Here is a 26,587-nt window from a genome sequence, read left to right on the forward strand (position 1 = left end):
CAACTCCGACACCACAACCCTTTCTTCGTATAATACATACCTAAGACGACAAAGTTTCGTGTTGTTGAACTCGATCGTCTGGTTACGTCGTTAAACGCCTCGCAAGCATAAATGCCAGTGTCACTCAAGGATAAGTTTACAAGGATTAGGCGGTGTCCATTATGTTGAACAGATGAGCCATTAAAATACCAAAATATTTCAGGAGCGGGGTTCGAAACAGCCGAACAAGAAAAATTCGCATTTGACCCTGTCTCATACACAGGAAGTTCTGGATTGATGTATATGGTTAAATTTTCGGGTCCATCTAAAACAAATGCACAGTCCGTTTGCAGAATTTCATCCAGCAGTCAAAGCCAAATCTCCATCCCTTCACCAAGCAACTGCACACGAAAAGCCACATCAACACCAAATGCTACCCACTCCCATCTTATGAGTATGGAAAAAATCTCCTTTCTGCAGACAACAGCAATCTGCACAAACTGGTGCAATCTGCTCCTTGCACGATTACCTGGGATTGTTCAAGTTCTGGCGTCTACCCGAGGGCAAAGGATGCTGCAAATTTGATAGGAGGGGGAAAGCGTGATTATGGTGGAAAGTCGGCAGTTTGGGGAGACTCAGCTCGGGTGCAGCAAGAGACAATAATTTGTTTTGTTATAACATTTCCCGATACATCAGATGTCGATAGATCTGTGCATTATAATGGACTTTAGGCAGCCTGCTCCTGCGGTATCTCCTGAATTTCCACCAAGATGCCCAGTGATATGAAATAACAACATTGCATGTTCTACACAGAGTGTCTTGTGGAGGTCCATGTAGATACTGTTAGTATCTACAGTATCTAGCTATAGTATCAATACCTAGTTTCCATATCACTGGTAATTTCTGGTCAAAAGAAACTATTATTGTGGTCAGAAAACTGGCTCACCATTGATAGTTAGGAAACGACCATGCTGTGTGAAAATCACGGCTGGTTCTCTCGTATTCTCCAGGGTACAATGCACGCTCATCACCCGGTTTGGGCCTCAGTGTGACGACAGTTTAATAGCAACTTCGTCTGAGGCAAATCCTCAATACTTCTGATTTAGGGCGTTGTTTGAACTTTTGATCAAGCCGCTGCTTTTCCAACATGCTTCGAAGTGGAATGTACTAAAACTTCACTATATCACTCGTCCTTTCTGCATTAATAAGAACACTGTCCAATTCATTTTATTTTATTCTTACATATATCTGGGCTGTGTCGTGTTGGACCCTGCCCGGAGAACCTGACAGCTTGGCTTCACTGGATGCAAATAAGGTTCAATTGCCATTATTGATCCCTGAATATTTCCTATCCCAAATAAAATAGTCATCGACAGTTGGAAACTAGCTTGTCAAGGAAGTTGAGTTGAGAAGTCTCTGAGTAGTGAAGATCACTGGAGTTCTCTCGTTTCAGGAAGAAATTTGCTACATCCTTACAATAACTGGATTCTAAGGGAAAATCAAGACAACCTCTCCATCTGTTCAGTTTGACCATGATCTGTGGGCAGTTTATCACTAAATAATTTCTATTGGTATCAATATATGGTCACCAAATTTGATTGGTCAGTTTGACAATACACTTGGGGTTGTTTCATAATTTTTTGGTGGGGGTGTGGCAGATTCTATTGAGAAAATGTTGTCCTTTGGATGGTTTGAAGGCTGAAATAGGAAATTGTTTCCATACGAATTTAGGCTCCAAAAAGGTATTCAACAGATGTTAAATAATGTGAGAGAATCTTAGCTGAACTGGGATCCACGTGTTCTAGGGTTGGATTTGATGGATGGATATTTTACAATATGTCCAAAAAGGAACAGAGGAATCTCTTTCCACACCCCATCGACCAATGTGATTATTGGTTAAAATTGTTCAATCCAACCTCAAGCCAGTGAAATCCAGTACAACATTCTTAGAATTATGATCAATTGAATCAGAGAATGAAGTGTGAAAAGACAATTAGATCAAACAGGCTACCACAGTGGAACTTACATTGAATGTTCAGTCGATACGGATCGCTGGTGTTCATATTCACCATATTGTAAGCCGAGCAGGTGAATTCCTCATCTGATCTCAGCACTCCAGAGATAGTCAAGCTGCTGTTGTTGCTGCTCAGAGAAATCCTACCACCAGAGCTAACTGTCTTATTGTTCATAAACCACAGATACGAAACATCCGTCCCGTTTGCAGTGCATGTCAAGCTAACAGTGTCATTGTGTTCTACTGGTTCGGAGTTATTGGATGTGATAGCGGGCTTTGAAACAGGTTCTGTTGAAACATAGCAGACCTTGAATTACTTATTACACAATGTGCAGAAAATATGCTTCTCCTGCCCAATAATAACATGTCACACAGAAAGCAAAATACTGCTGATCCCGGAAAACAGAGAATGTATTGGATGTTCAACTGACCATTCAGTGATGGCGGACATGGAAACGTTGTTAAACATTCAGTTCAGTGTCACTCCAGCAGTTTGAGTGCTGTACCCCGGACTTTCCTATCATAGCCCTTCCCTTTTACTCCCATCTCCCATCCTCCTTCTCGCACTGTGTCTTGACATAATTTTCTCTATCTTCAACCTTTCCCATTTTTAATTAAATGGGTACACTTTGCTTGAAAGAAACCCTAGAACTTCCATTCTTGTCCGTGCAGAGGCAATCCTACACCCCACTCCCGAAACGCTGGTTTTATTTCAAATTCTACTCCCGTATCTCAAACTTCCCAAGCAGTGGGAAACACTTTAATCCCACAATCTGAAAAGACGATTCAAACTATCATTTCTCATCTTGGTCTGTGGAAACTCTCCTTGGTATTGAACCATTGATTTTCATGCTTTAACCAGATTAATCCAATAATTAGCACTTCCTTGAGGGCAAAGTCCCATCTCTGCAATTTAGGTCAAAAAATTTCTACAGGTGTTACCAGTCTACCTAGTTCTGTCCAACTAAAACTGATCAATTAAAAAGGAAAGATGAATGCATTGAAAATGGGTATTAATGATTACAAAACATTAAAGGGTAAGGGAAAATTCTGTGGTGATGGGGCTTGTTTTCTATTTTGCATTGGGGAGATGCAAGAGCTGGTGTGAGAGTGACTGTGAGAAAACTTTTTTAACTTTGTTCAATCCCAATTATCCCAAAGTGGTGCGTGTGAGAAATAATACGAGGAATTTCACTCGGTTGACATGCTGTGTAAGTTGGCTGGGAGAAGTTTTATGGAGAATGAGGGCATAGGAAATAGAAATTTCCCCAGCACTCCAAACACATCCACCAAAGCCATAAAGCTCTATTTAGCAAATGAGCTTACACTTCGGTCTTGGGTAGGTTGTCTCAAAGATATCTCTACACTAGATCCCAGTAAGAACCTTGACGCAGTTAGCATAACCACTGACTCCTTGCTGCAGTGACCCATGGTTGATCCTGACCACTGGTGTTTTCTGTGTGTGGGTATCTACACATACTGCCTGTGGTTGAGCTTCACACAAAAATGCACAGGTTTGGAGGAGAGTTGCCCATTGTAAAATCCCACTAGTATGGGAACAGCTGGGAATTAAGGAGAGTGGAGAGAGAAATAAAATGAGTGAGGGAAGCAGTAGGGTATTGAAGGGTTTGTGTTCATTCTGTATCGTACTATGACTGGATAAATCATTTTGCATCCTTTGTTCAATTTTGTGACCCCTGTCTCTAGACATGCCAGCCACAGCCAATCATCACCCACATTTCCACTCTATCAATGATCAGATAGATTTTCTCTGAGGCCATGTTAATGCCGCAATGTCTGCAGAAGTCACAGCTGATTGTGTGTACAGATTGTGTGAAGGCAGGGATATCGAAAACAAGAACTTATCAGAGCTTTCGGAGTTCTGCCGTTGTGAGAGCTCAGAGCTGGTGTCATTTAACAATGGATGTTCATTACAATCTTAACATGCCTTTATCTTGGATGATGTCAGCACAGTAGCCATGAACACATAACTCCTTTGTGCATGATAGCAACAGAGACTTCTTTGCGAGGTACTTCCCGTTGTTCCAGGCTGTGACTTCGGGACGTGTTGGGAGCAGCGGAAGTCTAGAACGCACTGATTAGGGGCGACCATATCTGACCTCTCCTTCAAAACTGTAAATCTCTGTCACAGCCGGCTGCAGTTTCAGCAGCTGTATCTCTGGATTGACTTGGCGCCTAGATCTGCATGTTCAACACAGGACTGAGATTTCCATCTCAAATAGAAACGTATTTTTCCAAATGTCAGGGATAAGTAATATTGTGCAGCTAATTGCTTTAAGATATAACTGCTATTATATCTTATGAGGAGAAGGTGGCGGCACAATGCAGCTCACAGCAGCCACTCCGGTGAATGATATCTGTTATCTGTCAAGTAGGGTGCCGTGCACAATCCTGATTTGACGGAAACAGACGTGGGAGCACGGAGGAACATCTGGTGAAACTTCTGAAATTCCCGTTTCACTGCCACTGCTACTGTGTGATCCAGAATCTCCAGAGGGGAAGGCCCCAAGTCCTCGGCTTTGCTTGTTGCACGGCAGCCGGGGCAGGGTCGAAGCACTCGGCAGAGATCGTGCTCGGTATTGGAGGGCTGATCGGAGGTTCGAAGTTTTTGGACGGACTCAGACTGTGGTCAGGTGCTTCCAATGCACCACCAAGCTTTCGGCGCTTCTGTCTGCATGAGATGATGGGGCTATCGGGACTTGAGACATTTTTTGCCGTGCCCATGGCCTGCTCTTTGTCGAATTGCGGTATTGCTTTGCATTGTTGTAACTATATGTTATAATTATGTGGTTTTGTAGTTTTAGTCTTGGTTTGTCCTGTGTTTCTGTGATATCTTTCTGGAGGAACATTGTATAATTTTTTAATGCATGCATTTATAAATGACAATAAACGAGGACTGAGTGTCCTCATAATCTAATAAATACATTTAATATATTAATTCCTAATCCCTGACATTGATTCAAAAATCTATTTTAATTTGGAATTGCCTCTATAGAGTCATGCACTAATAAGGCAAAGTACTTTGAGAGCAGTTATCTGGGATCTCAGACCCGAGAAACTCCTACGATCATATCCCGGAAAAGACTTTGATAATCAGTTGGAATTCTCTGAGAGTTTTAATTCAGTTTCCCGACTTCTTGAATCTTGTCTTTCGTAGCAGTTGTGATGCTGTGAGTCAGCTGCTTCACACTACCACACCCGCCTTCCATCAAGTTGGGAGAGTGCTGCGTGCGGGATTTGATACATGGCCTTTCAGAAGCTTCATTGGTAATGAGCGATGCACACTGTACAGGTTGTTGGATATTGTAAATTCCACTATTGTAAAGTAGCATGAAATATTTAATGGACACTGAAATCAAACAGGGTCTTCAAGGTAACTCACACTATGAATCAAGAGGGCAAGCGGGCTATGCAACATTCTTTTCTGAGCACATTTAAGGAAAGTCCTGAATTAATTTATACATATACCTATGAAAAATGTGGCTTGCCGATTAAAGGGTAGAACCACTGAAGCACAAAGGAAAGAATTCATGCCATGAGACAGGAAGCGGACGAGAACATTCCTTTACATTTCCCACCTATCATTTCCCAGCTTCTTATTTCATACTCTATCCACACCACACCACCCCCGACCCGCCAGGATTCACCTATCTCATTCTAGCTTGTACTCCTTTCCCTCACCTCATCCTTTTATTATGGTATTTCCTCCTTTCCAGACCTGATGAAGGGTCCCAGCTCAAAACACTGACTGATTTTTTTTCATCGTTTGTACAGATGCTGCCTGATTTTGTGTTCCAATAGCAATTTGTGTGTGCTGCTGTGGACTGCGGTAGGTTTCTTTCTAGCAAAGGCGTGTCTTGTAAGTTGTAAGCCTTCAATGGTGAAATTTTGAGATGGCATAGCTTGTATAATCCTGTTAGGTTAAAAGGCATGGCTAACACGTTTAATAAATGTTGGTATTTGAGAGATATTAAAGTTCTGGTCAGGAAGAAGAGGAGGTGGATGGCAGGTATTGGCATTAAGAACCAAATTAGGTCTTTGAGGACAGAAGGAAATGCAAGAGAATCCTAAAGAATGAAATCATGAGGGCTAAAAGAAGACATATGGTTGCTTTTGCAGACATGTGAACGGAAATCCCAATGGCTTCCACAGAGAAATTAAGTAAAAAATGTTAGTAATGAACAAAACTGGTCCTCTTGAAGATGAACCTTGGAAATCATGCATGGACTCGAAAGAGTAGGGGTTAATATTAAATTGAACACTTGCATCTATATTTACTCAGGAGATGAACATAGAATAAATAAAAACAATGCAGTAATTTTAGAGCAAAAGGAGTTGAGGTCTCAGGGTACTTGGAGGCACATAATGAAAGACATCATAGTCAGCACAGTTTCCTCAAAGGAAAATATTGCTTGACAAATCTGTTGGAATTCTTTAAAGAAATAACAAGCAGGATAGACAAACTGAAACCCAACAGCATGAATGGCAGCGATGCTTCACTAAGAGATGAACTGACTGCCTTCTTTGCCCGCTTTGAAAGGGAGATTACAACTACAGCTGTGAAGATCCCTGCTGCACCTGATGACCCTGTGATCCCTGTCTCAGAGGCCAATGTTAGACTGTCTTTAAAGAGAGTGAACCTTCGCAAGGTGGAAGGTCCCGATGGAGTACCTGGTAAGGCTCTGAAAACCTGTGCCAACCAACTGGCGAGAGTATTCAAGGACATTTTCAACCTCTCACTGCTACGGGCAGAAGTTCCCACTTGCTTCAAAGAGGCAACAATTATACCAGTGCCTAAGAAGGATAATGTGATCTGCCTTAATGACTATCACCCGGTAGCCCTCTCATCTACAGTGATGAAATGTTTTGAAGGTTCATCATGACTAGACTGAACTCTTGCCTTAGTAAGGACTGAGACCTATTGCAATTTGCCTATCACCACGATAGGTCAACGGCAGATGCAATCTCAATGGCTCTTCACGCAGCTTTAGAACACCTGGACAACACAAACACCTATGTCAGGATACTGTTCATCGACTACAGCTCCCTATTTAATACCACTATACCCAGAATCCCTATTGAGAAATTGCAAAACCTGGGTCTCTGTACCTCCCTTTGCAATTGGATCCTGACTTAATAACCTGAAGACCACAATGTGCGGATTCAGGATAACACCTCTTCCTTGCTGACAATCAACACTGCTGCACCTCATGGGTGTGTACTTAGCCCACTGCTCTACTACCCACGACTGTATGGCTAGGCATAGCTCAAATACCATCTATAAATTTGCTGACGATACAACCATTGTTGGTAGAATCTCAGGTGGGTGTATGGGAGTGAGATTTGCCAACTAGTGGAGTTGTGTTGCAGCAACATCCTGGCACTCAACGTCATTCAGGCAAAAGGACTGATTGTGGATTTCAGGAAGGGTAAGACGAAGGAAACATACCAATCCTCATAGAGGGATCTGAAGTGGAGAGAGTGAGCAGTTTCCAGTTCTTGGCTGTCAAAATCTCTGAGGATCTAACCTGGTTCCAAAATGTTGATGCAGTTATAAAGAAGGCAAGACTTCTTAGGAATTTGAAGAGATTTGGTATGTCAACAAATACACTTAAAAACTTCTGTAGATATACTATGGAGAGCATTCTGACAGGCAGCATCACTGTCTGGTAATGGGGCGGGGTGGGGTTGGTTATTGAACAGGACCGAAAGAAGCTGCAGAATGTTGTACATTTAGTTGGTTCCATCTTGGTTTCCAGCCTACAATGTACCCAGGACATCTTCAAGGAGTGCTGTCTCAGAGAGGCAGCGTCCATTATTAAGGACCTCCAGCACCCAGGGCATGGCCTTTTCTCACTGTTACCATCAGGTAGGAGGTACAGAAGCCTGAAGGCACACACTCAGTGATTCAGGAACAGCTTCTTCCCTTCTGCCATCCAATTCCTAAATGGATATTGAACCCTTGGACACTACCTCATCTTTAAAAATATAGAGTATTTCTATTTTTTGCACAACTTTTAATCTATTCAATATGTGCACACTGTAATTGATTGATTGATTTATTTACTTATTATTATTTTATTTTGTTTTTTTTTCTTTTATATTATATATTGCATTGAACTGCTGCTGCTAAGTTAACAAATTTCACATCATATGTCGGTGATAATAAATCTGACTCTGATTCTGATGGATTAGAATCGTTTGATGTTGTGTACTTGGATTTTCAGAAAGCTTTTGACAACATGCCAAACACAAGGCTGCTTAACAAACTGCAAACCTATAGCATTTCAGGAAAGATACTAGTACAGATAATGCAGTTGCTGACTGCTGGTGATTAATGGTGTTTCACGTGTGTCTGTGTGGGACCAATTCTTTTTACATTATATGCCAATGATTTGGATGATGGAATTGATGGCATTGTTGCAAATTTTGCAGACAATTTGAGGATAGGTGGAGGGGCCGGTAATTTTGAGGAAGTAGACAGCTATGGAAGGATAGGGAGATTAGGAGAATTGGAAAAGAAATGAAAGGTGGAATGCAGTGCTGGTAAATGTATGGTCACGCACTTTGGTAGAAGGAATGAGAGGGTTGTCTATTTTCTAAATGGACAACACACACACACACACACACACACACACATTGAAGCCCAGAGATAATTGAAAGTCTTTGTGCAGGATTCCCGAAAGGTTAATTTTCAGGTTGTGCCTGTGGTGAGGAAGGCAAATGCAATATTGTCATTCATTTCAGGAGGACTAGAACATAAATGCAAGAATTTAATGCAGAAACTTTATAAAGCACTGGCGAGACTTCACCTGGAGTATTGTTAGCATTTTGGGTCCATTATCTTAGGAAAGCTGAGCTGAATCTGTGGAGGGTTCAAAGAAAGTTCCCAAAAAATATTCCAGGATTTAATGTCTTGTCATATGAAGAGCATTTTATGACCCTGGGCCTGTATTCCTGGAATTCAGAAGAATGAGGGTTGACTTCATTGAAACTGATTGAATGCTGAAAAGCCTTGAATGAGTGGATGTGGAGAGGATATTTCCCATGGTGGGAGGGTCTAAGATCAGAGGACAGAGTCTCAGAATAGAGGGGCATCCTTTTTGAATGGAAATGAGGTGGAATGTCTTTAGCCAGAGAGTGGTGAATCTGCGTAATTCTTTGCCCCAGGGAGCTGTGCAGACCAAGTCTTTATGTATGTTTAAGGCAGAGGATGACAGATTCTTGACTGGTCAGGGCATGAAGGGATATGGGGAGCAGACGGAAGATTGGAGCTGAGAGGAAAATTCAATCGGCCATGATGCAATGGTTGAGCAGACTTGATGGGCTAAATTCCCTAATTCTGCTCTTAAATCTTATTGTCTCATTGTCTTGAAGGAAATCAGGTCAAATAAATCCCCAGGGCTTAATAGGTATTCCCTTGATCCTTGTGGGGCGTTCTGTGGAAATTTCACTTGTCCTAGCAGAAATCTTAGCTACAGGTGAGGTGTTACAGCTGTAAATGATGCCCAAAGTATTTTTTCTGTGTCTACGAAAGACTCTAAGAATAAAATAGGAAGCTATAGTCCAGTGAGCTTGACGTCAGTAGATGTTACGTTATTGGAAGGAATTCAAACTGACTGGATCTATAAGCCTTTGGAGAGAACTGGTCGGATTAATGCTGTCAACATGGCTTTGTATGTGGTAGGTTGTGTCTAACAAAGTTTATGAAGCGATTCGGCGAGGTTACCAGGAACGTTGATGATGGAAAGGCAGTGGGCGTTGTTTACATGAACTCTAGTGAGGCATATGTCGAAGTCCGGCATGGGAGATTGGACAAGAAGGTTCAGTCATTTGTATTCAGATTGAGGTAGTAAATTAGATTCGACACTGGCTTCGCGGGAGATGCCAGAGTGTGGTAGTAGAGGGTTGCCTCTCTGACTGCAGTTCTGTGAGTAGTGGGGGTGCCGCAGGAATCAGTGATGTCATCTATATCAACGATCTCAATGATAATGTGGTAAACCGGATCAGCAAAGCTACAGATGATACCAACACTGGGGGCTGCGAGGAAGACTATCAAATCTTGCAGCAGGATCTGGACGAGCTGGAAAAATGGCAGATGGAATTTAATGCAGGCAAGCGTGCGTTGTTGCATTATGGGAGGAAGAAGCAGCGTGGGAGGTACCTAGTGAACAACACGGCATTGAGGAGTAAAGAAGAAAAGAGGGATCTGGGAACTCGCATATATAATTCCTTGCAAGTCGCATCACAGGTAAAAAGGGTCATAAAGAGAAATTCTGGCACATTGATCCTTATAAAACAAAATATTGAATAGAGGAGTTGGGATGTTATGTTGAAGTTGTCTACTACGTTTTTGAGGCCAGATTTGGAGCAAATCAGTTCTGGTCACATACAGACTGTGAATAATGTTAATAACTTGGAGAGAGTACTGAGAAAGTTTACAGGCTGCTGCAGGGTCTTAAGGACCTGAATTATAAGGAAAGGCTTAAGAGGTTGAGACTATTCCGTGCAACGTGGATGATGAGGGGAAATTATGAGGTGTTTAGATCGGTAAATCAAGGTTCGTGAGACTAGATGTCAAGGTCATAAGTTTAGTGTGAAAGATGAGATTTTCAAGGAGAACATAAGAACATCACTCATAGGGTGATGGATGTATGGAACGAGCGGCTAACGGTGGTGCTGGTTCGATTTCAACATTTAAGGAAAGTTTGGGTAAGCACAATAATGGCAGGGCAGGAGAGAGTTATGGTCTAGGTACAGGCCGATGGGAGAAGGCTGAACAATAGTTGTGCCGAGGACCTTTTGCTGTGATGTAGTATCTTTGATTCTATGAAGCTACGTAGCAGTAGCTGAATTCCCGAGCATAATCATTGACCACAGCGCTTTTTCTTGCGTTTCTCTGATGTATTGTGAGATCTTTGTTCTACGTCAGAATGATAATTAGACCAAAGAATCACTGAATAAACTTCGCAAAACTTGCCCTAGCCCACCGTCTTTGGATTCACGCTGAAATTTAGTGCACAGGACTCCATATTGTGAGCGACCATACATGATTCAATATTTCTTTAAGGAGTGTTCTGTGAAAGGAGAACAACCTCAGTCTCACATTCTTGTTACGAAAAGGCCATGTCAGACCGTTAGCACTTTCTCCAACGCTGCCAGATTATTACTGTTGTGTGGCGGCCAGAACTGTACACACTGCTCCAGCCATTACCTTAACAGATATTGAGCCAATCCTGATACAACTAAACACCGTTTGTTCTGATCTAAAGCTTGGGGTTAAGATGCAATATGCCAACAAATGGTTTCCAAAATAAACCTCATACGTGACTTTTTAACTTCAAATGTGAAAACAAAGATTAGTCTTCTCCGAAGGAAAATCGTCCAATGTTGTAGCAAGAGTACATAAAAGAATGGAATAAAAGCACCTTGAGCTTATAACTTGACAAATAAAATCACCGGTAAATGCAAGAAGAGAAAGTTTTAGCAACAAAATTAACAGATGCGATGCCAAGCAACTCCCTGTACATCTACAGCTGTTCGTGCTGCTAACACAAAAAAATACACCACAAGAAAGATCGGAGCCCCAACCTCGCTCGATATATTACCTACCTAATACAACAATGAGCCTTGTTGCCACAGCGTATTCCTGTGTTATCAAGTTGGAAGCGTTGCAAGTGTAATTACCCGTGTGATTCAAAGACAAGTCTGCAATACTTAGCTGATACCCACTTATCCGAAGTGTTGAATAATCTCGAATCCATTGAAACTGAGCAGCAGGGTTTGAAACAGCAGAGCATAAAAAGGTTACATTTGAACCCACAGGATAGAATGTAAACTCTGAGCTGATGGATACGCGCAGAGATTCTGGTCCATCTAAAACAAATGCATTGAATGTTTCAAAAATTGTGCATGAACTTGTAAAGCTGACAAACTACGAACTTCTCACACCAGCATTCCCATGCGATCTACCAGTTATACAACGCTAAGAACTGAACTAAACCGAATTTGCAACAATTCTAAAGCCTGAAGATTTCATGGAAAACAAAGCTTTGCTTCAACATAAATCCAAGTTGTCAGTCTGATACTTTGCAATCATTGGATCGAAATAATTGCTTGTTAAATGTCCGTCACTGCACAAATTTGGTGCTATCTTTAACTCCTGAAGGGATGATATAAACTTCTAAAGCTTTGTTTAGCATAACTCAGAAAATGCCTTTATAAGGAGGTTCTAACGGGGCAAGAGCACTGACAGGGAATCAAATAATCATAAATTTTTTTTCATTGTCCTATCGACCAGCTTCCCACAGTATTACCGAACCTACTTTGCTTAGGCATGGACGGCTTAAATGGAACCACGGGGTCATATACAATATTTTGTAAATTTATTGTCCGTGATATACAAATCAGATAGAAAATGCCGAATGCGAACTATTTCCCTTCCAGTTCTACCCATAGGTTTGGTAATAATTAAGCTGTGTTTATGTATTTTATTTTTACACTTACAGGCAACATTCAGATCATATGGGTCACTTCGCTTCTCAATATTACCATCAGATACACAGCACACAAATTCTCCGTCAGTCCGCAACACTCCCGATATGACGAGTGTGCTATTATCTTGAATCAGCGCTGTCCTGTTACCAGAGTGGATAATTTCATTTCGATGAAACCACAGGAATGAGGTTGGTGAACCCGTGGTATTGCATGTTAAAGCAACTGTGTCACTGTGCTCTATGGGATAACTTTTATTGGCCGAGACCGCAGGTTTAGTAATGGCTTCTGTCAAAATACAGGAGAGTCACGTTCACTGGGGTTATATATTGCAAAGAAGCTTGACAAAATTAAAGCAACATACGAGGTGGAATGCGAGGTACTTGGATCTGATTGTATTGTTTTATGAATTCAAAACCTGAAATATGCTGCAGCATCGTAATAGTTTGCACGATGTGTCAGTTTGAGAAATTGAGAGATCTCTACCAAAAAAGGGAAACTCGAAAAATCACGTGAACAAAAAAGGTCCGGCTAATACTACCCTAATTTAGTTTGAGAACACAGAGAAAATACCATCCAGAGGTTGTGCGTATTAATTGTTTAAAAAAGGGGAAAAGAGGTGGAAATGTTCATTTGTGAAAACGCTGAATAGAGGCACAAACTACCAATTAGAGAAATTTGCTGCAATAGCCCATAAGATCATGAATGATTCAGTAATAGCATCAGCACTAATTTATTGTCTGTTGCTTGAGTATCTTGTATTTTCAATGTCTGTGAATAGTGGTTTGAAATAATCTCAGTGTTTCTGCTCTGGATGCTCTTTGCGTAGCCAATTCCAAGTGTTCCCCACTTCGAAAAGAAGAACTCTGTTCATCTACACATCAGGGAATGACAAATTAACCTTTTCTACCTCTACTGATAAGATTTAGCCCAGGAATTAGATTAGTGAATGTTGTCTGTACCTTATACCTCCCACGTTAAACTCTATTCTATTGGACTGGTTTTCACCCACTTACTCAATCACACCCAGCCACCCCCAATTGCAGAGTAACGATATTCTCATCAGAATATGCCTTCCACTAGCTTTGTCTCAAAGCTGACAATTTTCCTTGTTTTCTCGAAGGTTTCAGATCCACTTACCCTTCTATCCTTCAGATTATTGAGGCTCTGTCTGTTGCTGAATCAAATCAGGGCCATGGGGCAAACTATAACTCATACAAAGTAGGTGGTCATTTTTCTCTTATTCAGCAGGAAGAACCCAACCCACCCTCTACAAGACAATAATACTGTACAGTGTTTTGCATATTGGCCCTTCAGCCAACACCCTTGCAGCTTATATTCTGTCTGAAAACTGAGAGCGAAATGGAACAATGAATAAAAGAAGTAGAATATAAGAGTAGCAGAGGAGTACTGGAGCCACAAAGACTGCCCCACCATTTAGTATATTATTACTCAACTGCTTCAGACCTCATCTACTCTTTCCTAACAGTTCTATATCACCTGGAGATGGTCACTATGTTTTGTGACCATCTGAGAAAAGAAGTTCAACTCCTCCGCTTTGCCCCTATCTTAAATAGGCAAGAACATTTGAAGGTAGACTTGGTAGACTTTCACATGTGGGAAGGCCAATAATTCCCTCTGGAATCATACTTGTGTCTTTTCTCTACACTGTCTACACTGAGAGAGAGGGTGAGAGATAGAGATGGAGATAGAGATAGAGGGAAAGAGAGAGAAAGAACATTTACAGCTGTAACCTCCCTACTTACTCTCTTTGCAATAAAGTCAACATCTTTTTTTGATTTCTATGTTAACCTCCAAGTGCCTCATTAGCAGGGCATCAATATAACTCCTATTGTATCATTCTGTTGTCTCCGTCCATTTAAAGAACATCTTGTCCCTCCATTCTCCCTATTCTGTTAATTGGCAGCTGTAACATGTCCCTGGTGTTCAGGTGAGTGCTGAAATTTTAGGGTGGGCTGTTGGGTTTGTTGTTGGGAATCTGAAATTATGAAATGGGATTAATGTAAAGATTGGGATGGACTGGGTGAGCCTAAGGACCTATTTCTGTGATGTTTGATGCCATGACAAGATTATATTTAATATGAGATAACAGATGCAAATTTTTAAATTATGGACCCACACATCTGATTTTGGCCATTGGAAAGCCTATCGTGGTCTGCCTGGCTGTTGCACCTCAGTGTGTTTGCTGCCTGAGGGGATTTAACTAGAGATAAATTTGTGACATCTCTCTTTTGAATAATTCTGTTGTTTAACTGTAATGACTTGAGGTTTCACTGTTCAATTTTCAGTCGAAAACTAGCTATCATATTCCATCCAGAAGTTCATCCATTCAGAAGATAAAAACTGATGGAGCCGGATATCTCTCAGGAATCCCTCCCCACCTTCCATTACCTCACCAGTTTAGCCTGGAGATTGCTATGAGTCATTGATCTGAAAGTTTTAGATCTGAATTTAAAGTTACATTGGCCAACAAATGGCTAGATTGTTTCAAGCAACACACATCAAAGTTGCTGGTGAACGCAGCAGGCCAGGCAGCATCTCTAGGAAGAGGTACAGTCGACGTTTGAGGCCGAGACCCTTCGTCAGGACTAACTGAAGGAAGAGTGAGTAAGAGATTTGAAAGTTGCAGGGGGAGGGGGAGATCCAAAATGATAGGAGAAGACTGTTTCCATCCCTTTCATATTCCCGAAGTTACAACTCTGTTCATGTGATGATCTGTAAGTGATCAAGTCCTCCATTTGCAACCACATCTTCACAAATTTAAATCTTCCTCTTTGGGCTGAGTTTCTGGTGCTTTGTCATATTTTCTCTCATGATATAATTCCCATGGACATTAGACATTGAGCCGCGACAGGAGAAACTATCTAAACACAACCAACTGTTTGCATTATACATTATATTAATCCAACAGCTGTATGCTCCTGGAGATTTATGCTGTTTCTGCTGAGTTGCTTTATTCATGTGTCCTTTGTTGGATGAACGAACATGTAAGGTGGAGAAATCTGATCTAGAGAAGGCAGTTAGTTCATGAACCTGGCCTGCCACACAGTACAACAATGGCTGATCCTTTGTCTCAATTCAATATTGGCATGTTCCTTTCACACCCTGCAAGCAGGCACAACATCACAGTCCCTTGTTTGCCAATATGATCAAAATTTGTCTAATAATCAGGGGTTTCATTACATTTGTTTCATTTGAGTTATCGTCACCACACTGGATCAACAGTTGTTGAGACATTGGGATATAGGAACAGAGTTAGGCCATTTTGCCCACCTGGCTCTGCTCCACTATGGCTGATGCACTTTCCCTCACGGTGTTGGCCTGTCATTTATTGCATCTCTTTTCCTTTAAAATTTGCAATAGTTCTCATTATAATCACTGAACTGTTGACCCACTTCAGTGACTCTCTCTCTGCACTTGGAATAGCGTTTTGAAACTTTGGATTTTAAAAATTCTCATTTCAATTCCATGGAATTTAACCATCATAAACACAGTTACAACATCCCACAGGTATCCAACTAAATGGCAGGTATTTCCATATTTTAAAAGTGGATGGAACCACGCATGCTGTTGGCAAGTGAACTTGGTCTTGGGTTTGCAAGTGATCACTGGAATCTAGGGGCAGTTGATGAAAGTGTGCAGAGAACTAAGTGGTTCAGTGTAGGATTGGCATAATTTGGTACTTGATGGCAAGCAAGGAACCTGTGAGTCAAGGTGAGATGCTCCTACTACATTAGTCGGGATATCAGGATACCTAATTACAAAGACATGAGAGAGGGGCTGGTGAAAGTTGGTTGGAAGAGGACACTCTCAGGGATGGCAGCAGAGCTGCAGTCACTGGTGTTTTTGTGTAAAATTTGGAAAGCACAGGATGAATACATCTTAAAGAAGAAGAAGATGAATTCTAAAGGGAGGACGAGGCAACCATTGCTGACAAGGTGAGAGTGGATGACGGACTGCAAGAAAAGAACACAGGAGAGGTAGTAATGGCGGCAAAAATGTGTCAGATGAACATAATAATTCTTTTACAACAGTGTTCACTGTGTAAGACAACAACAGTATGCCAGAAATTCAAGAGTGTCAGGGAGCAGAAGTGAACATAGTTGCTATTACCTAGGAGAAGGTGTTTAGGAAGTTGAAAGGAGCAGAGATAAATAAGTCATTAGACCAGGTGGACCACACCTCAGTATTATGAAAGACATAGCTGAAGAGATAGTGGAGGCATTAGAAAAATAGAGACATAGAAAACCTTGCAGCGCAATACAGGCCCTTTGGCCCACAAAGCTGTGCTGAACATCTCCTTACCTTAGAAATACCTAGGCTTACCCATAGTCCTCTATTTTCCGAAGCTCCATGTACCCATCCAGGAGTCTCTTAAAAGACCCTATCATTTCCGCCTCCACCACCACTGCCAGCAACCCATTCTGCACACTACCCATTCTCTGCGTAAAAAACTCGCCCCTGACATCTCCTCTGTACCTACTTCCAAGCACCTTAAAACTAGACCCTCTCATGCAAGCCAATTCAGCCCTGGGAAAAAGCCTCTCACTGTCCACACAATCAATGCCTCTCATTATCTTCTACACCTCTACCAGGTAACCTCTCATCCTCCATCACTCCAAGGAGAAAAGACCCAGTTTACTCAACCTATTCTCATAAGGCATGCTCCCCAATCCAGGCAACATCCTTGTAGATATCCTCTGCACCCTTTCTATGGTTTCCCTGTCCTTCCTGTAGTGACGCAGCGAAAATTGAGCACAGTACTCTAAGTGGGGTCTGACCAGGGTCCTATATAGCTGCAACATTACCTGTCAACTCTTTAACTCAATCCCCGATTGATGAAGGCCAATGCACCGTATGGCTTCTTAACCAGAGTCAACCAGCGTAGCTGCTTTGAGAGTCCTGTGGACTCAGATCCCAAGATCCCTCTGATCCTCCACACTGCCAAGAATCTTAATGCTATATTCTGTCATCATATTTGACCAACCAATATGAACTACTTCACACTTATCTCGGTTGAACTTCATCTGCCATTTCTTAGCCCAGATTTGCATCTTTTCAATGTCCCGCTGTTAACTCTGACAGCCTTCCACATTATCGACAACACCCCCAACCTTTGTGTCATCAGCAAATTTACTAACCCATCCCTCTACTGCCTCATTTATTAAAATCACAAAGAGTAGGAGTCCCAGAACAGATCCCTGAGGGACACCACTATTCACTGGCCTCCATGCAGAATATGACCCGTCTACAACCACTCTTTGCCTTCTGTGGGCAAGCCAGTTCTGGATCCTCAAAACAATGTCTCCTTGGATCCCATGCTTCCTTACTTTTACAATAAGCCTTGCATGGGGTACCTTATCAAATGCCTTGCTAAAATCCATTTACGCTGCATCTACAGCTCTACCTTCATCAATGTGTTTAGTCACATCCTCAAAAAATTCAATCAGGCTCGTCGAAGGCACGACCTACCTTTCACAAAGCCATGCTGACTATTCCTAATCATATTATGTCTCTCCAAATGTTCATAAATCCTGCCTCTCAGGATCTTCTCCATCAAATTACCAACCACTGAAGTAAGACTCACTGGTCTACAATTTCCTGAGCTATCCCTACTCCCTTTCTTGAATAAGGGAACAACATCCCCAACCCACTAATCCTCCGGAACCTCTCCCGTCCACATTGATGATGCAAGGATCATCACCAGAGGCTCAGCATTCTCCTCCGTAACATCCTACTGTAGCCTTGAGTACATCCAGTTCAGTCCCGGTGACTTAACCAACTTGATGCTTTCCAAAAGCTGCAGCACATACTCTTCTTTAATATCTACAAGATCAAGCTTTTCAGTCCACTGTACATCATCCCTACAATTGCCAAGATCCTTTTCCATAGTGAATATTGAATCAAAGTATTCATTAACTATCTCTGCTATTTCCTCCAGTTCCATACACGTTTTTCCACTGTCACACTTAATTGGTCCTATTCTCTTACATCTTATCCTCTTGCACTTCCGTACTTGTAGAATGCCTTGGGGTTTTCCTTAATCCTGTCTGCCATGGCCTTCTCAAGGCCCCTTCTGGTTCTCCTAATTTCATTCTCAAGCTCCTTCCTGCTAGCCTTATAATCTTCTAGATTCATATCATTACCTTTTTTTTAACCTTTTGTAAGCTCTTTTCTTCTAGACTAGATTTGGAACCACCTTTGTACAGCACGATTCCTCTACCCTACCATCCTTTCCACGTCTGAATGTAATGTACCTACACAGAACCCAACGCAAATATCCCCTGAGCATTTGTCATATTTCTTCTGTACGTTTCCCTCAGGACTTCTGCTTCCAATTTATGTTTCCAAGTTCCTGCCTGATAGCCTCATATTTCCCAGTTAAATGTTTCCCTAACTTGTCTGTTCCTATCCCTTTCCAATGCTATGGTAAACAAGATAGAATTGTGATCCCTATATCTAAAATACACTCCCACTGAGAGACCTGACACCTGACCAGATTTATTTCCCAATATCAGATCAAGTACAGCCTCTCCTCTTGTAGGCTACATATTGTGCTTAGAAACCTTCCTGAACACACCTAACAAACTCCAGCCCATATAAAACACTCACTCTTGGGAGATGTCAATCAATATTTGGGAAATTAAAATCTCCCACCACAACAAACCTGTTATTATTACTCCTTTCCAGAATCTGTCTCCCTATCTGCTCCTCGAAGTCCCTGTTACTATTGGGTGGTCTATAAATAACACCCAGTAGAGTTATTGACCCCTTCCTATTCCTAACTTGCACCCACAGAGACTCCGTAGACAACCCCTGCATTACTTCCTCCTTTTCTGCAGCTGTGACACTATCTCTGATCAACAGTGCCACGCCCCCACCTCTTTTGCCTCCCTCCCCGTCCTTAGTGAAACATCTAAATCCTGGCACTTGAAGTAGCCATTCCTCCCCCTGCACCATCCAAGTCTCTGTAATGGCCACAACATGATAGCTCCAAGTGCTGATCCACACTCTAAGCTCATCCGTTTTATTCACAATGCTCCTCACATTAAAATAGACCCATCTCAAACCATCGGTCTGAGTGCGTCCCTTCTCTATTACCTGTCTATCCTCCCTTTCACACTGTCTCCAAGCTTTCTCTATTTGTGAGCCAACCTCTCTTTCCTCCATCACTTCAGTTCAGTTCCCACCCTCCAGTAATTCTATTTTAAACTCTCCCCAATAGCCTTAACAGGCCTCCCTGCCAGGATTTTGGTCCCCCTGGGATTCAAGTGCAACCCAACCTTTTTGTGCAGGTCACATTTTCAAGAATTATTAGTTTCTGGAATAACTGTGGACTGTTGGAAAATTGCAAATGTCATTTTACTGTCTAAAACAGAGGGAGGCAGAAGGCTTGAAATTGTAGACCTACTATCCTGACTTAGCTGGATGGGAAGATGTTGGAGACAATGATTAAGGATGAGGTATTGGGGTGCTTGATGGACATGATAAAGTAGGCCAAAGCTAGCATAGTTTCTTCAAGGAGGTATTTTGCCTGACAAATCTGGAATTCTTTGAGAAAACAACAGGTAGGGTAAACAAAGGAGAGCTGGTGGATGTTGTTTATATAGATTTTTGAAGGCTTTTAACAAGTTGCCACACACGAGATTGCTATACATGATAAGCTCCCAAGGTATTATTGGAAAATATATTAACATGGATAGACGCTTGGATGACTACCAGGCTGTAAGGAGTGTGAATTAATGCAACCTATTCTGGTAGGCTGCCATTGATGTTCCACAGGGATCAGTGTTGTATCTGGTTCTTTTTGTATTATTCTTAAATTATTGAGAAGACAGAACTAATTGCTTTGCAGATTATACAAAGAAAAGTACTGTTGAGGAAGCAGGGAGTCTGCAGATGTACTGAGATAGATTGGAAGATTGGTGAAAGAAGTGGCAGATGGAATATAATATAAGGAAGTATCTGGTCATGCAGTTTGGTAGAGAGAATAAAGGTGTAAACTATTTTCCAAATTGAGAGAAAATTCAAAAATCAGTGATACAACCATACTTGTGAGTTCTTGTGCAGGATTCCCGAAAGATCATAAGTCCATTAAACCATAAGAGATAGGAGCAACATGAGACCACTTGGCCAATTAATTCTGCTCCACCATTTCGTCATGTCTGATCCGTTTCCCTTTCAACCATAATCACCTGCCTTAGCCCCATATCCCTTTATGCCTTCACTAATCAAAAATCTCTCAACCCCCATCATACCTAATGACTTGGCCTCCACCACTGCTGTGGCAATGAATTCCACAGATTCACCACTATTTGCTTAATGAAACTCCTCCTCATCTCTGTTCTAAGTAGACTCGCCTGTATTCAGAGGCAGTGTCCTCTGGTTTTAGACACACATCCCCCCACCATAGGAAACATCCATTGCATATCTACTCTGTCATGACCTTTCAACATTCAATAGGTTTCAATGAAATTCCTTCCTCATTCTTCAGAATTCCTGTGAGTACAGATCCAGAGCCATCAAATTCTCCTCATATGATACACCCTTTAATCCTGCAATCATTTTTGAGAGCCTCCTTTGAACCATCTCTAATATCAGCACATCCTTTCATAGATAAGGTGCCCAGAACCACTCAGAATACTCCAAATGAGGCATATATTAAAGACTTAATGCTACATTATTGCTTTTATATTCTAATCCTTTTGAAATGAAGGGCAGCATCCTATTTGCCTTCCTTACCACTGGCTCAACCTGCAAATTAACCTTTAGGACATCTTGCACAGGGACTCCCAAGTCCCTTTGCTCCTCATAAATTTGAATTTTCTCTCAATTTACAAAATTATCTCTGCCTTTATTTCTTCTACTTTATATGCATGACAATACACTTCCTGACACTATTCCAACAGCCAATTCTTTGCACATTCTCCTAACCTGTTTAAGTCCTTCTGTAGCCTCTCCGCTTCATGAAGACTACCTGTCTCTCCACCTACCGTTGTATCTTCTGCACACTTGGACACAAAGCCATCAAAGTCATTGACAGAAATGAAAAAAAGAAGCTGTCCCCACACGGACCCCAATGAACACAATTAGTCACCAGCAGCCAGCTGGAAAAAGCTCCAACATGAGGAATTCTGCAGATGCTGGAAATTCAAGCAACACACAGCAAGGTTGCTGGTGAACGGAGCAGGCCAGGCAGCATCTCTAGGAAGAGCTACAGTCGACGTTTCGGGCTGAGACCCTTCGTCAGGACTAACTGAAGGAAGAGCTAGTAAGAGATTTGAAAGTGGGAGGGGGAGGGGGAGATCTGCAATGATAGGAGAAGACAGGAGGGGGAGGGATGGAGCCAAGAGCTGGACAGGTGATTGGCAAAAGGAATATGAGAGGATCATGGGACAGGAGGCCCAGGGAGGAGGGAAAGTGGGAGGGGGGGAAAAGACCAGAGGATGGGCAAGGGGTATAGTCAGAGGGACAGAGGGAGAAAAAGGAGAGTGAGAGAAAGAATGTGTGTATATAAATAAATAACAGATGGGGTACGATGGGGAGGTGGGGCATTAGAGGAAGTTAGAGAAGTCAGTGTTCATGCCATCAGGTTGGAGGCTACCCAGACGGAATATAAGGTGTTCCCCTGACCTGAGTGTGGCTTCATCTTTACAGTAGAGGAGGCCGTGGATAGACATGTCAGAATGGGAATGGGATGTGGAATTAAAATGTGTGGCCACTGGGAGATCCTGCTTTCTCTGGTGGACAGAGCATAGGTCTTCAGCAAAATGATCTCCCAGTCTGCGTCGGGTCTCGCCAATATATAGAAGGCCACATCGGGAGCACCTGATGCAGTATATCACCCCAGCCGACTTACAGGTCGTGTCGCCTCACCTGGAAGGACTGTTTGGGACCCTGAATGGTGGTAAGGGAGGAAGTCTATGGCATGTGTAGCACTTGTTCTGCTTACAAGGATAAGTGCCAGGAGGGAGATAAGTGGGGAGGGATGGGGGGCATGAATGGACAAGGGAGTTGCATAGGGAGTGATCCCTGCAGAAAGCAGAGCCGGGGGGTGGGGGGGGGGAGGAAAGATGTGCTTAGTGGTGGAAGTTACAGAGAATAATATGTAGGTCCCGGAGGCTGGTGGGGTGGTAGGTGAGGACCAGGGGAACCCTATTCCTAGTGGGGTGGCGGGAAGATGGAGTGAGAGCAGATGTGCGTGAAATGGGGGAGATGGATTTGAGAGCAGAGTTGATGGTGGAGGAAGGGAAGCCCTTTTCTTTAAAAAAGGAGGACATCTCCCTCGTCCTGGAATGAAAAGCCTCATCCTGAGAGCAGATGCGGCGGAGACGGAGGAATTGCGAGAAGGGGATGGCATTTTTGCAAGAGACAGATTGAGAAGAGGAATAGTCCAGATAGCTGTGAGAGTCAGTAGGCTTATAGTAGACATCAGTAGATAAGCTGTCTCCAGAGATAGATTCAGAAAGATCTAGAAAGGGGAGGGAGGTGTCGGAAATGGACCAGGTAAACTTGAGAGCAGGGTGAAAATAGGAGGCAAAGTTAATAATGTCAACGAGCTTAGCATGCATGCAGGAAGCAGCGCCAATGCAGTCATCGATGTAGCGAAGGAAAAGTGGGGGACAGATACCAGAATAGATTTGAAACATAGATTGTTCCACAAAGCCAACAAAAAGGCAGGCATAGCTAGGACCCATGCGGGTGCCCATAGCTACACCTTTAGTAGGAAAAAGCTCCCTTTATTTCAACATTTATCTCCTGCCAATCAGCCAACACCCTATCCTTTCCTTTACTACCATAGCCTCTTAACACGTTAAGCAGCCTCATGTGTGGCACCTTGTTAAAGCCCCTCTGAAAATCCAAGTGCACAGCGTCCTGCTTGTTACTTCTTCAAAGGATTCCAATGGATTTACCAGGCAGTATGGAATCCATGCTGACGTTGGCTTATTTTATCATATGCCTCCAAGAAACCCAAAACCACATCCTCAACAATAGACTCCAACATCTTTCCAAACTCTGAGGTCAGTCTAACTGGACTTTAATACCCTGTCTTCTGCGACTATCCCTTCCTGAAGAATGGACTGATATTTGTGATTCTCTACTCCCCAGGAACCATGCTAGAATCCATTGATCCATGAAAAATCAGCACTAATGCCTCCACAAGCTCTTCATCTACTTCCTTCAGAACCTTTGGGTGTAGCCCATCTGATTCAGGTGACTTTTCTACATTCAGAACTTTCAGTTTCTGAAGTACCTTCTTGCTCGCAATGGCAACTTCCGTTCCCTGACAGTCTCGAACTTCTGGCAGACTGCAGTGTCTTCCACAGTGAAGGCTGATGCAAAGTACATATTCAGTTTGTCTGCTATTTCCATGTCCTCATTACTACCTCTCCAGCATCATTTTCCAAAGGTCTGATACTTGCTCTCACATTTCCTTAACACATCACACATCTAAAGAACATTTGCTCTTCTCTCTAAAGTTATTAGGAAGCTTAACTTTCTGTTCCATCTTTTCCTTCTTTATGACTTCTTAAATTACCTTCTGTTCATTTTTAAAAGCTTTCCTATCCTCTAATGTCCCACTAAAGTTTGCTCTCTTACATGCTCTCTGTTTGGCTTTTACATTGGTTTTGACTTCTCTTGTCAGCCACATTGTGTTATCCTGATGTTCAAATGCATCTTCTTCTTTGAGTTGCACTTTCCAAATTGCTACTAGAAACTTCAGCCATTGCTGCACAACAATCATCCCGGCTCATATTTACTTCTAAACAATTTTGGTCAGCTCCTCTCTCTGTAATTCCCTTTATTCCCTTTGGCTAGCTCATCCCTCTGTAATTCTCTTTACTCCACTGTAATACTCTTATATCTGACTGTTTCTCCTTTGCAAATTGCAGAGTGAATTTTTTTTTTATATTACGATCACAGCTTCATAAGGGTTCCCTACATTAAGATCTCTAATCAAAACTGATTTGTTGCACAACAGCCATTTCAGAATAGCCGATCCCATAGTGGGCTCTACCATAAGCTGCTCTAAATAGTCTTCATGTAAGCATTCTAAAAATTCCCCCTCTTAGACTCTAGGACCAACCTGATTTTCCCCATCTGCATTCATATTGAAATCTTCCATGACTAATGCAACATTGCCCTTTGACATACATTTTCTATTTCCCTTTGTAATGTGTAAACCTCTTCTTTGTTACAGTTTGGAGCAATGTATGTAACCCCCATCAGTAGCTTTTTACCCTTGCAGTTTCTCAGCTTCTCCCACAATGACCTACACCATCTGGTCCTCTGTCACCTCTTTCTAATTATTTGATTTCATGCTTTACCAACAGACCCTCTGCCTACTTGCCTTTCCTTTCGATATAATGAGTATTCTTGAACATTAAGGTTCCAGCTACAATCTTCTTTTAGCCATGATTCAGAGAGGTCCACAAGGTCATACATTGTAATCTGTAACTGTGCAACGAGTTCATCTACCTTATTTCGCATACTGCATGCATCCCAATGTAACACCTTCAAATCCTGCATTCATCACCCTTTTGATTTTGTCCTCCTTTTACATTGCAACTCAGCCCATTGTCTGCAATTTTGCCCTATCATCTGGCAGTCTACACACTGTGTCAGTAAACTGATTGCCCATCCTCAGCCCTATCACACCGATTCCCAAACCCCTACAAAGTTAGTTTAAACTCTCCCGAACAACTATAGCAAACCTGACAAAGGTATATTCTTCCCCCTCGGATTCAGTTGTAGCCCATCCCTTTTGTTGAGGTTGTACACTTCCCAGAAGAAATTCCAGTGATCAAGAAATGTGACCTCATCTCACCCTGCACCAGCTCATCAGACATGCAGTCACCTGCCAAATTATCCAATCCTTACCCTCACCAGCGCATAGCATAGACAGCAATCGAGAGGTTACTACCCTGGAGGTCCTTCTTTTCCACTTTATACCAAGCTCCCTAAAATCTTTCTTCGGTCCCTCTTTACCTTTCCTACCTAAGTCATTGATGGCAATATGTACCAGGAGTTCAGGCAGCTCACATGCCCCTTGTAGTGTAACATGGACCTGATAAAGACATCTCTGACCTTGGCAGCTAGGAGGCAACATAACATCCAGGTGTCTCTTTCGCACCCTTGGAAATTTGTTTCTATTCCTCTGACTATGGAAACTCCTATCACCACACAAATCCTATTCACCTCTCTTCTCTTTGAAAGCCCAGTACCTAATCCAGTGCCAGAGACCTGGTCACTACAGCTCCCCACTGGCATATTTCCCACCTCAATGTTTCCAAAGTATTGAGGGGAGTGGCCACAAAGTTACTTTGCAGTGGCTGCCCATTTCCCTTCCTTTTTCTGACAGTCACACAGTTAGCTGCCTCCTGCAACCTATGAGTGACTACCTTGATGTAGCTACTATCTTTTGCTTCTTCAGTCTCCCACATGATTGAGGGTGATCGAGATGTAGTGCCATTTCCTTAACGTTCTCTGAGGAGCTGTAGCTCATCACATTTGGTGCAGGTATGGTCATCTTGCGGGTTGAGTCCATGGTAAGGAAAACAAATATAATGTTGGCAAACATTCTAGAGGATTAGAATATAATATATTTCAAGAGGATTAGAGCTTTGATTAGTAGCTGATCTCGACACCAGACATTTGTAGAGGAGGGGACTCAATCAGGTCCACTACCTATGGAAAAAAGACAGGAGTGGGTCGTGACACCATAATAAATCTTTTACCTTTGACCAATCAGAGTTTGGGATTTATTAGAAAGGGCAAATTATAGGAAGGCAGGGACATGCACAGCGGTCATCATCACAGCGGCTGTTGCCTGAGTGGACATAGTCAGTGTGGTGATCTAAAGGCTTTAGCTCTTTGAGGCTTCCTCGAAGAGAGGCTTCTCTCAGAGAAAGCAAAAGAAAGAGAAACTCATTTTTTTTTCCTCTTCTTCTTTATAACTATTCAGTTAGGACAGTAGAGGTGCCAGGCAGAGAGTGAAATGCTCCTCTTGTGGGATATGAGAAGGCAGAGAGACCTCCAGTGGCCCTGATGATTGCA

General features: G+C 42.3%; 1 protein-coding gene across 6 annotated transcripts in view; it reads right to left on the minus strand.

Moving 5' to 3' along the window:
- Nucleotides 1-26,587, minus strand: part of LOC140201648 (cell adhesion molecule CEACAM5-like) — a 107,419-nt gene that overhangs the window by 72,478 nt on the left and 8,354 nt on the right. For 3 of the 6 annotated variants that reach the window (XM_072266093.1, XM_072266092.1, XM_072266094.1), the window contains exons 3-5: nt 11,627-11,890; nt 2,006-2,281; nt 41-304 (exon numbers count right to left, since the gene is read on the minus strand). The exons of 1 other annotated variant lie outside the window; for it this stretch is intronic. In XM_072266093.1, the coding sequence (XP_072122194.1) occupies nt 41-304; nt 2,006-2,281; nt 11,627-11,890 (804 nt within the window). The remainder of the gene's footprint in view (nt 1-40; nt 305-2,005; nt 2,282-11,626; nt 11,891-26,587) is intronic. 2 more of the 6 variants (XM_072266095.1, XM_072266096.1) reach the window with 2 other exon arrangements.

Source organism: Mobula birostris, chromosome 8 (assembly GCF_030028105.1).
Source record: "Mobula birostris isolate sMobBir1 chromosome 8, sMobBir1.hap1, whole genome shotgun sequence".
Taxonomy (NCBI): domain Eukaryota; kingdom Metazoa; phylum Chordata; class Chondrichthyes; order Myliobatiformes; family Myliobatidae; genus Mobula; species Mobula birostris.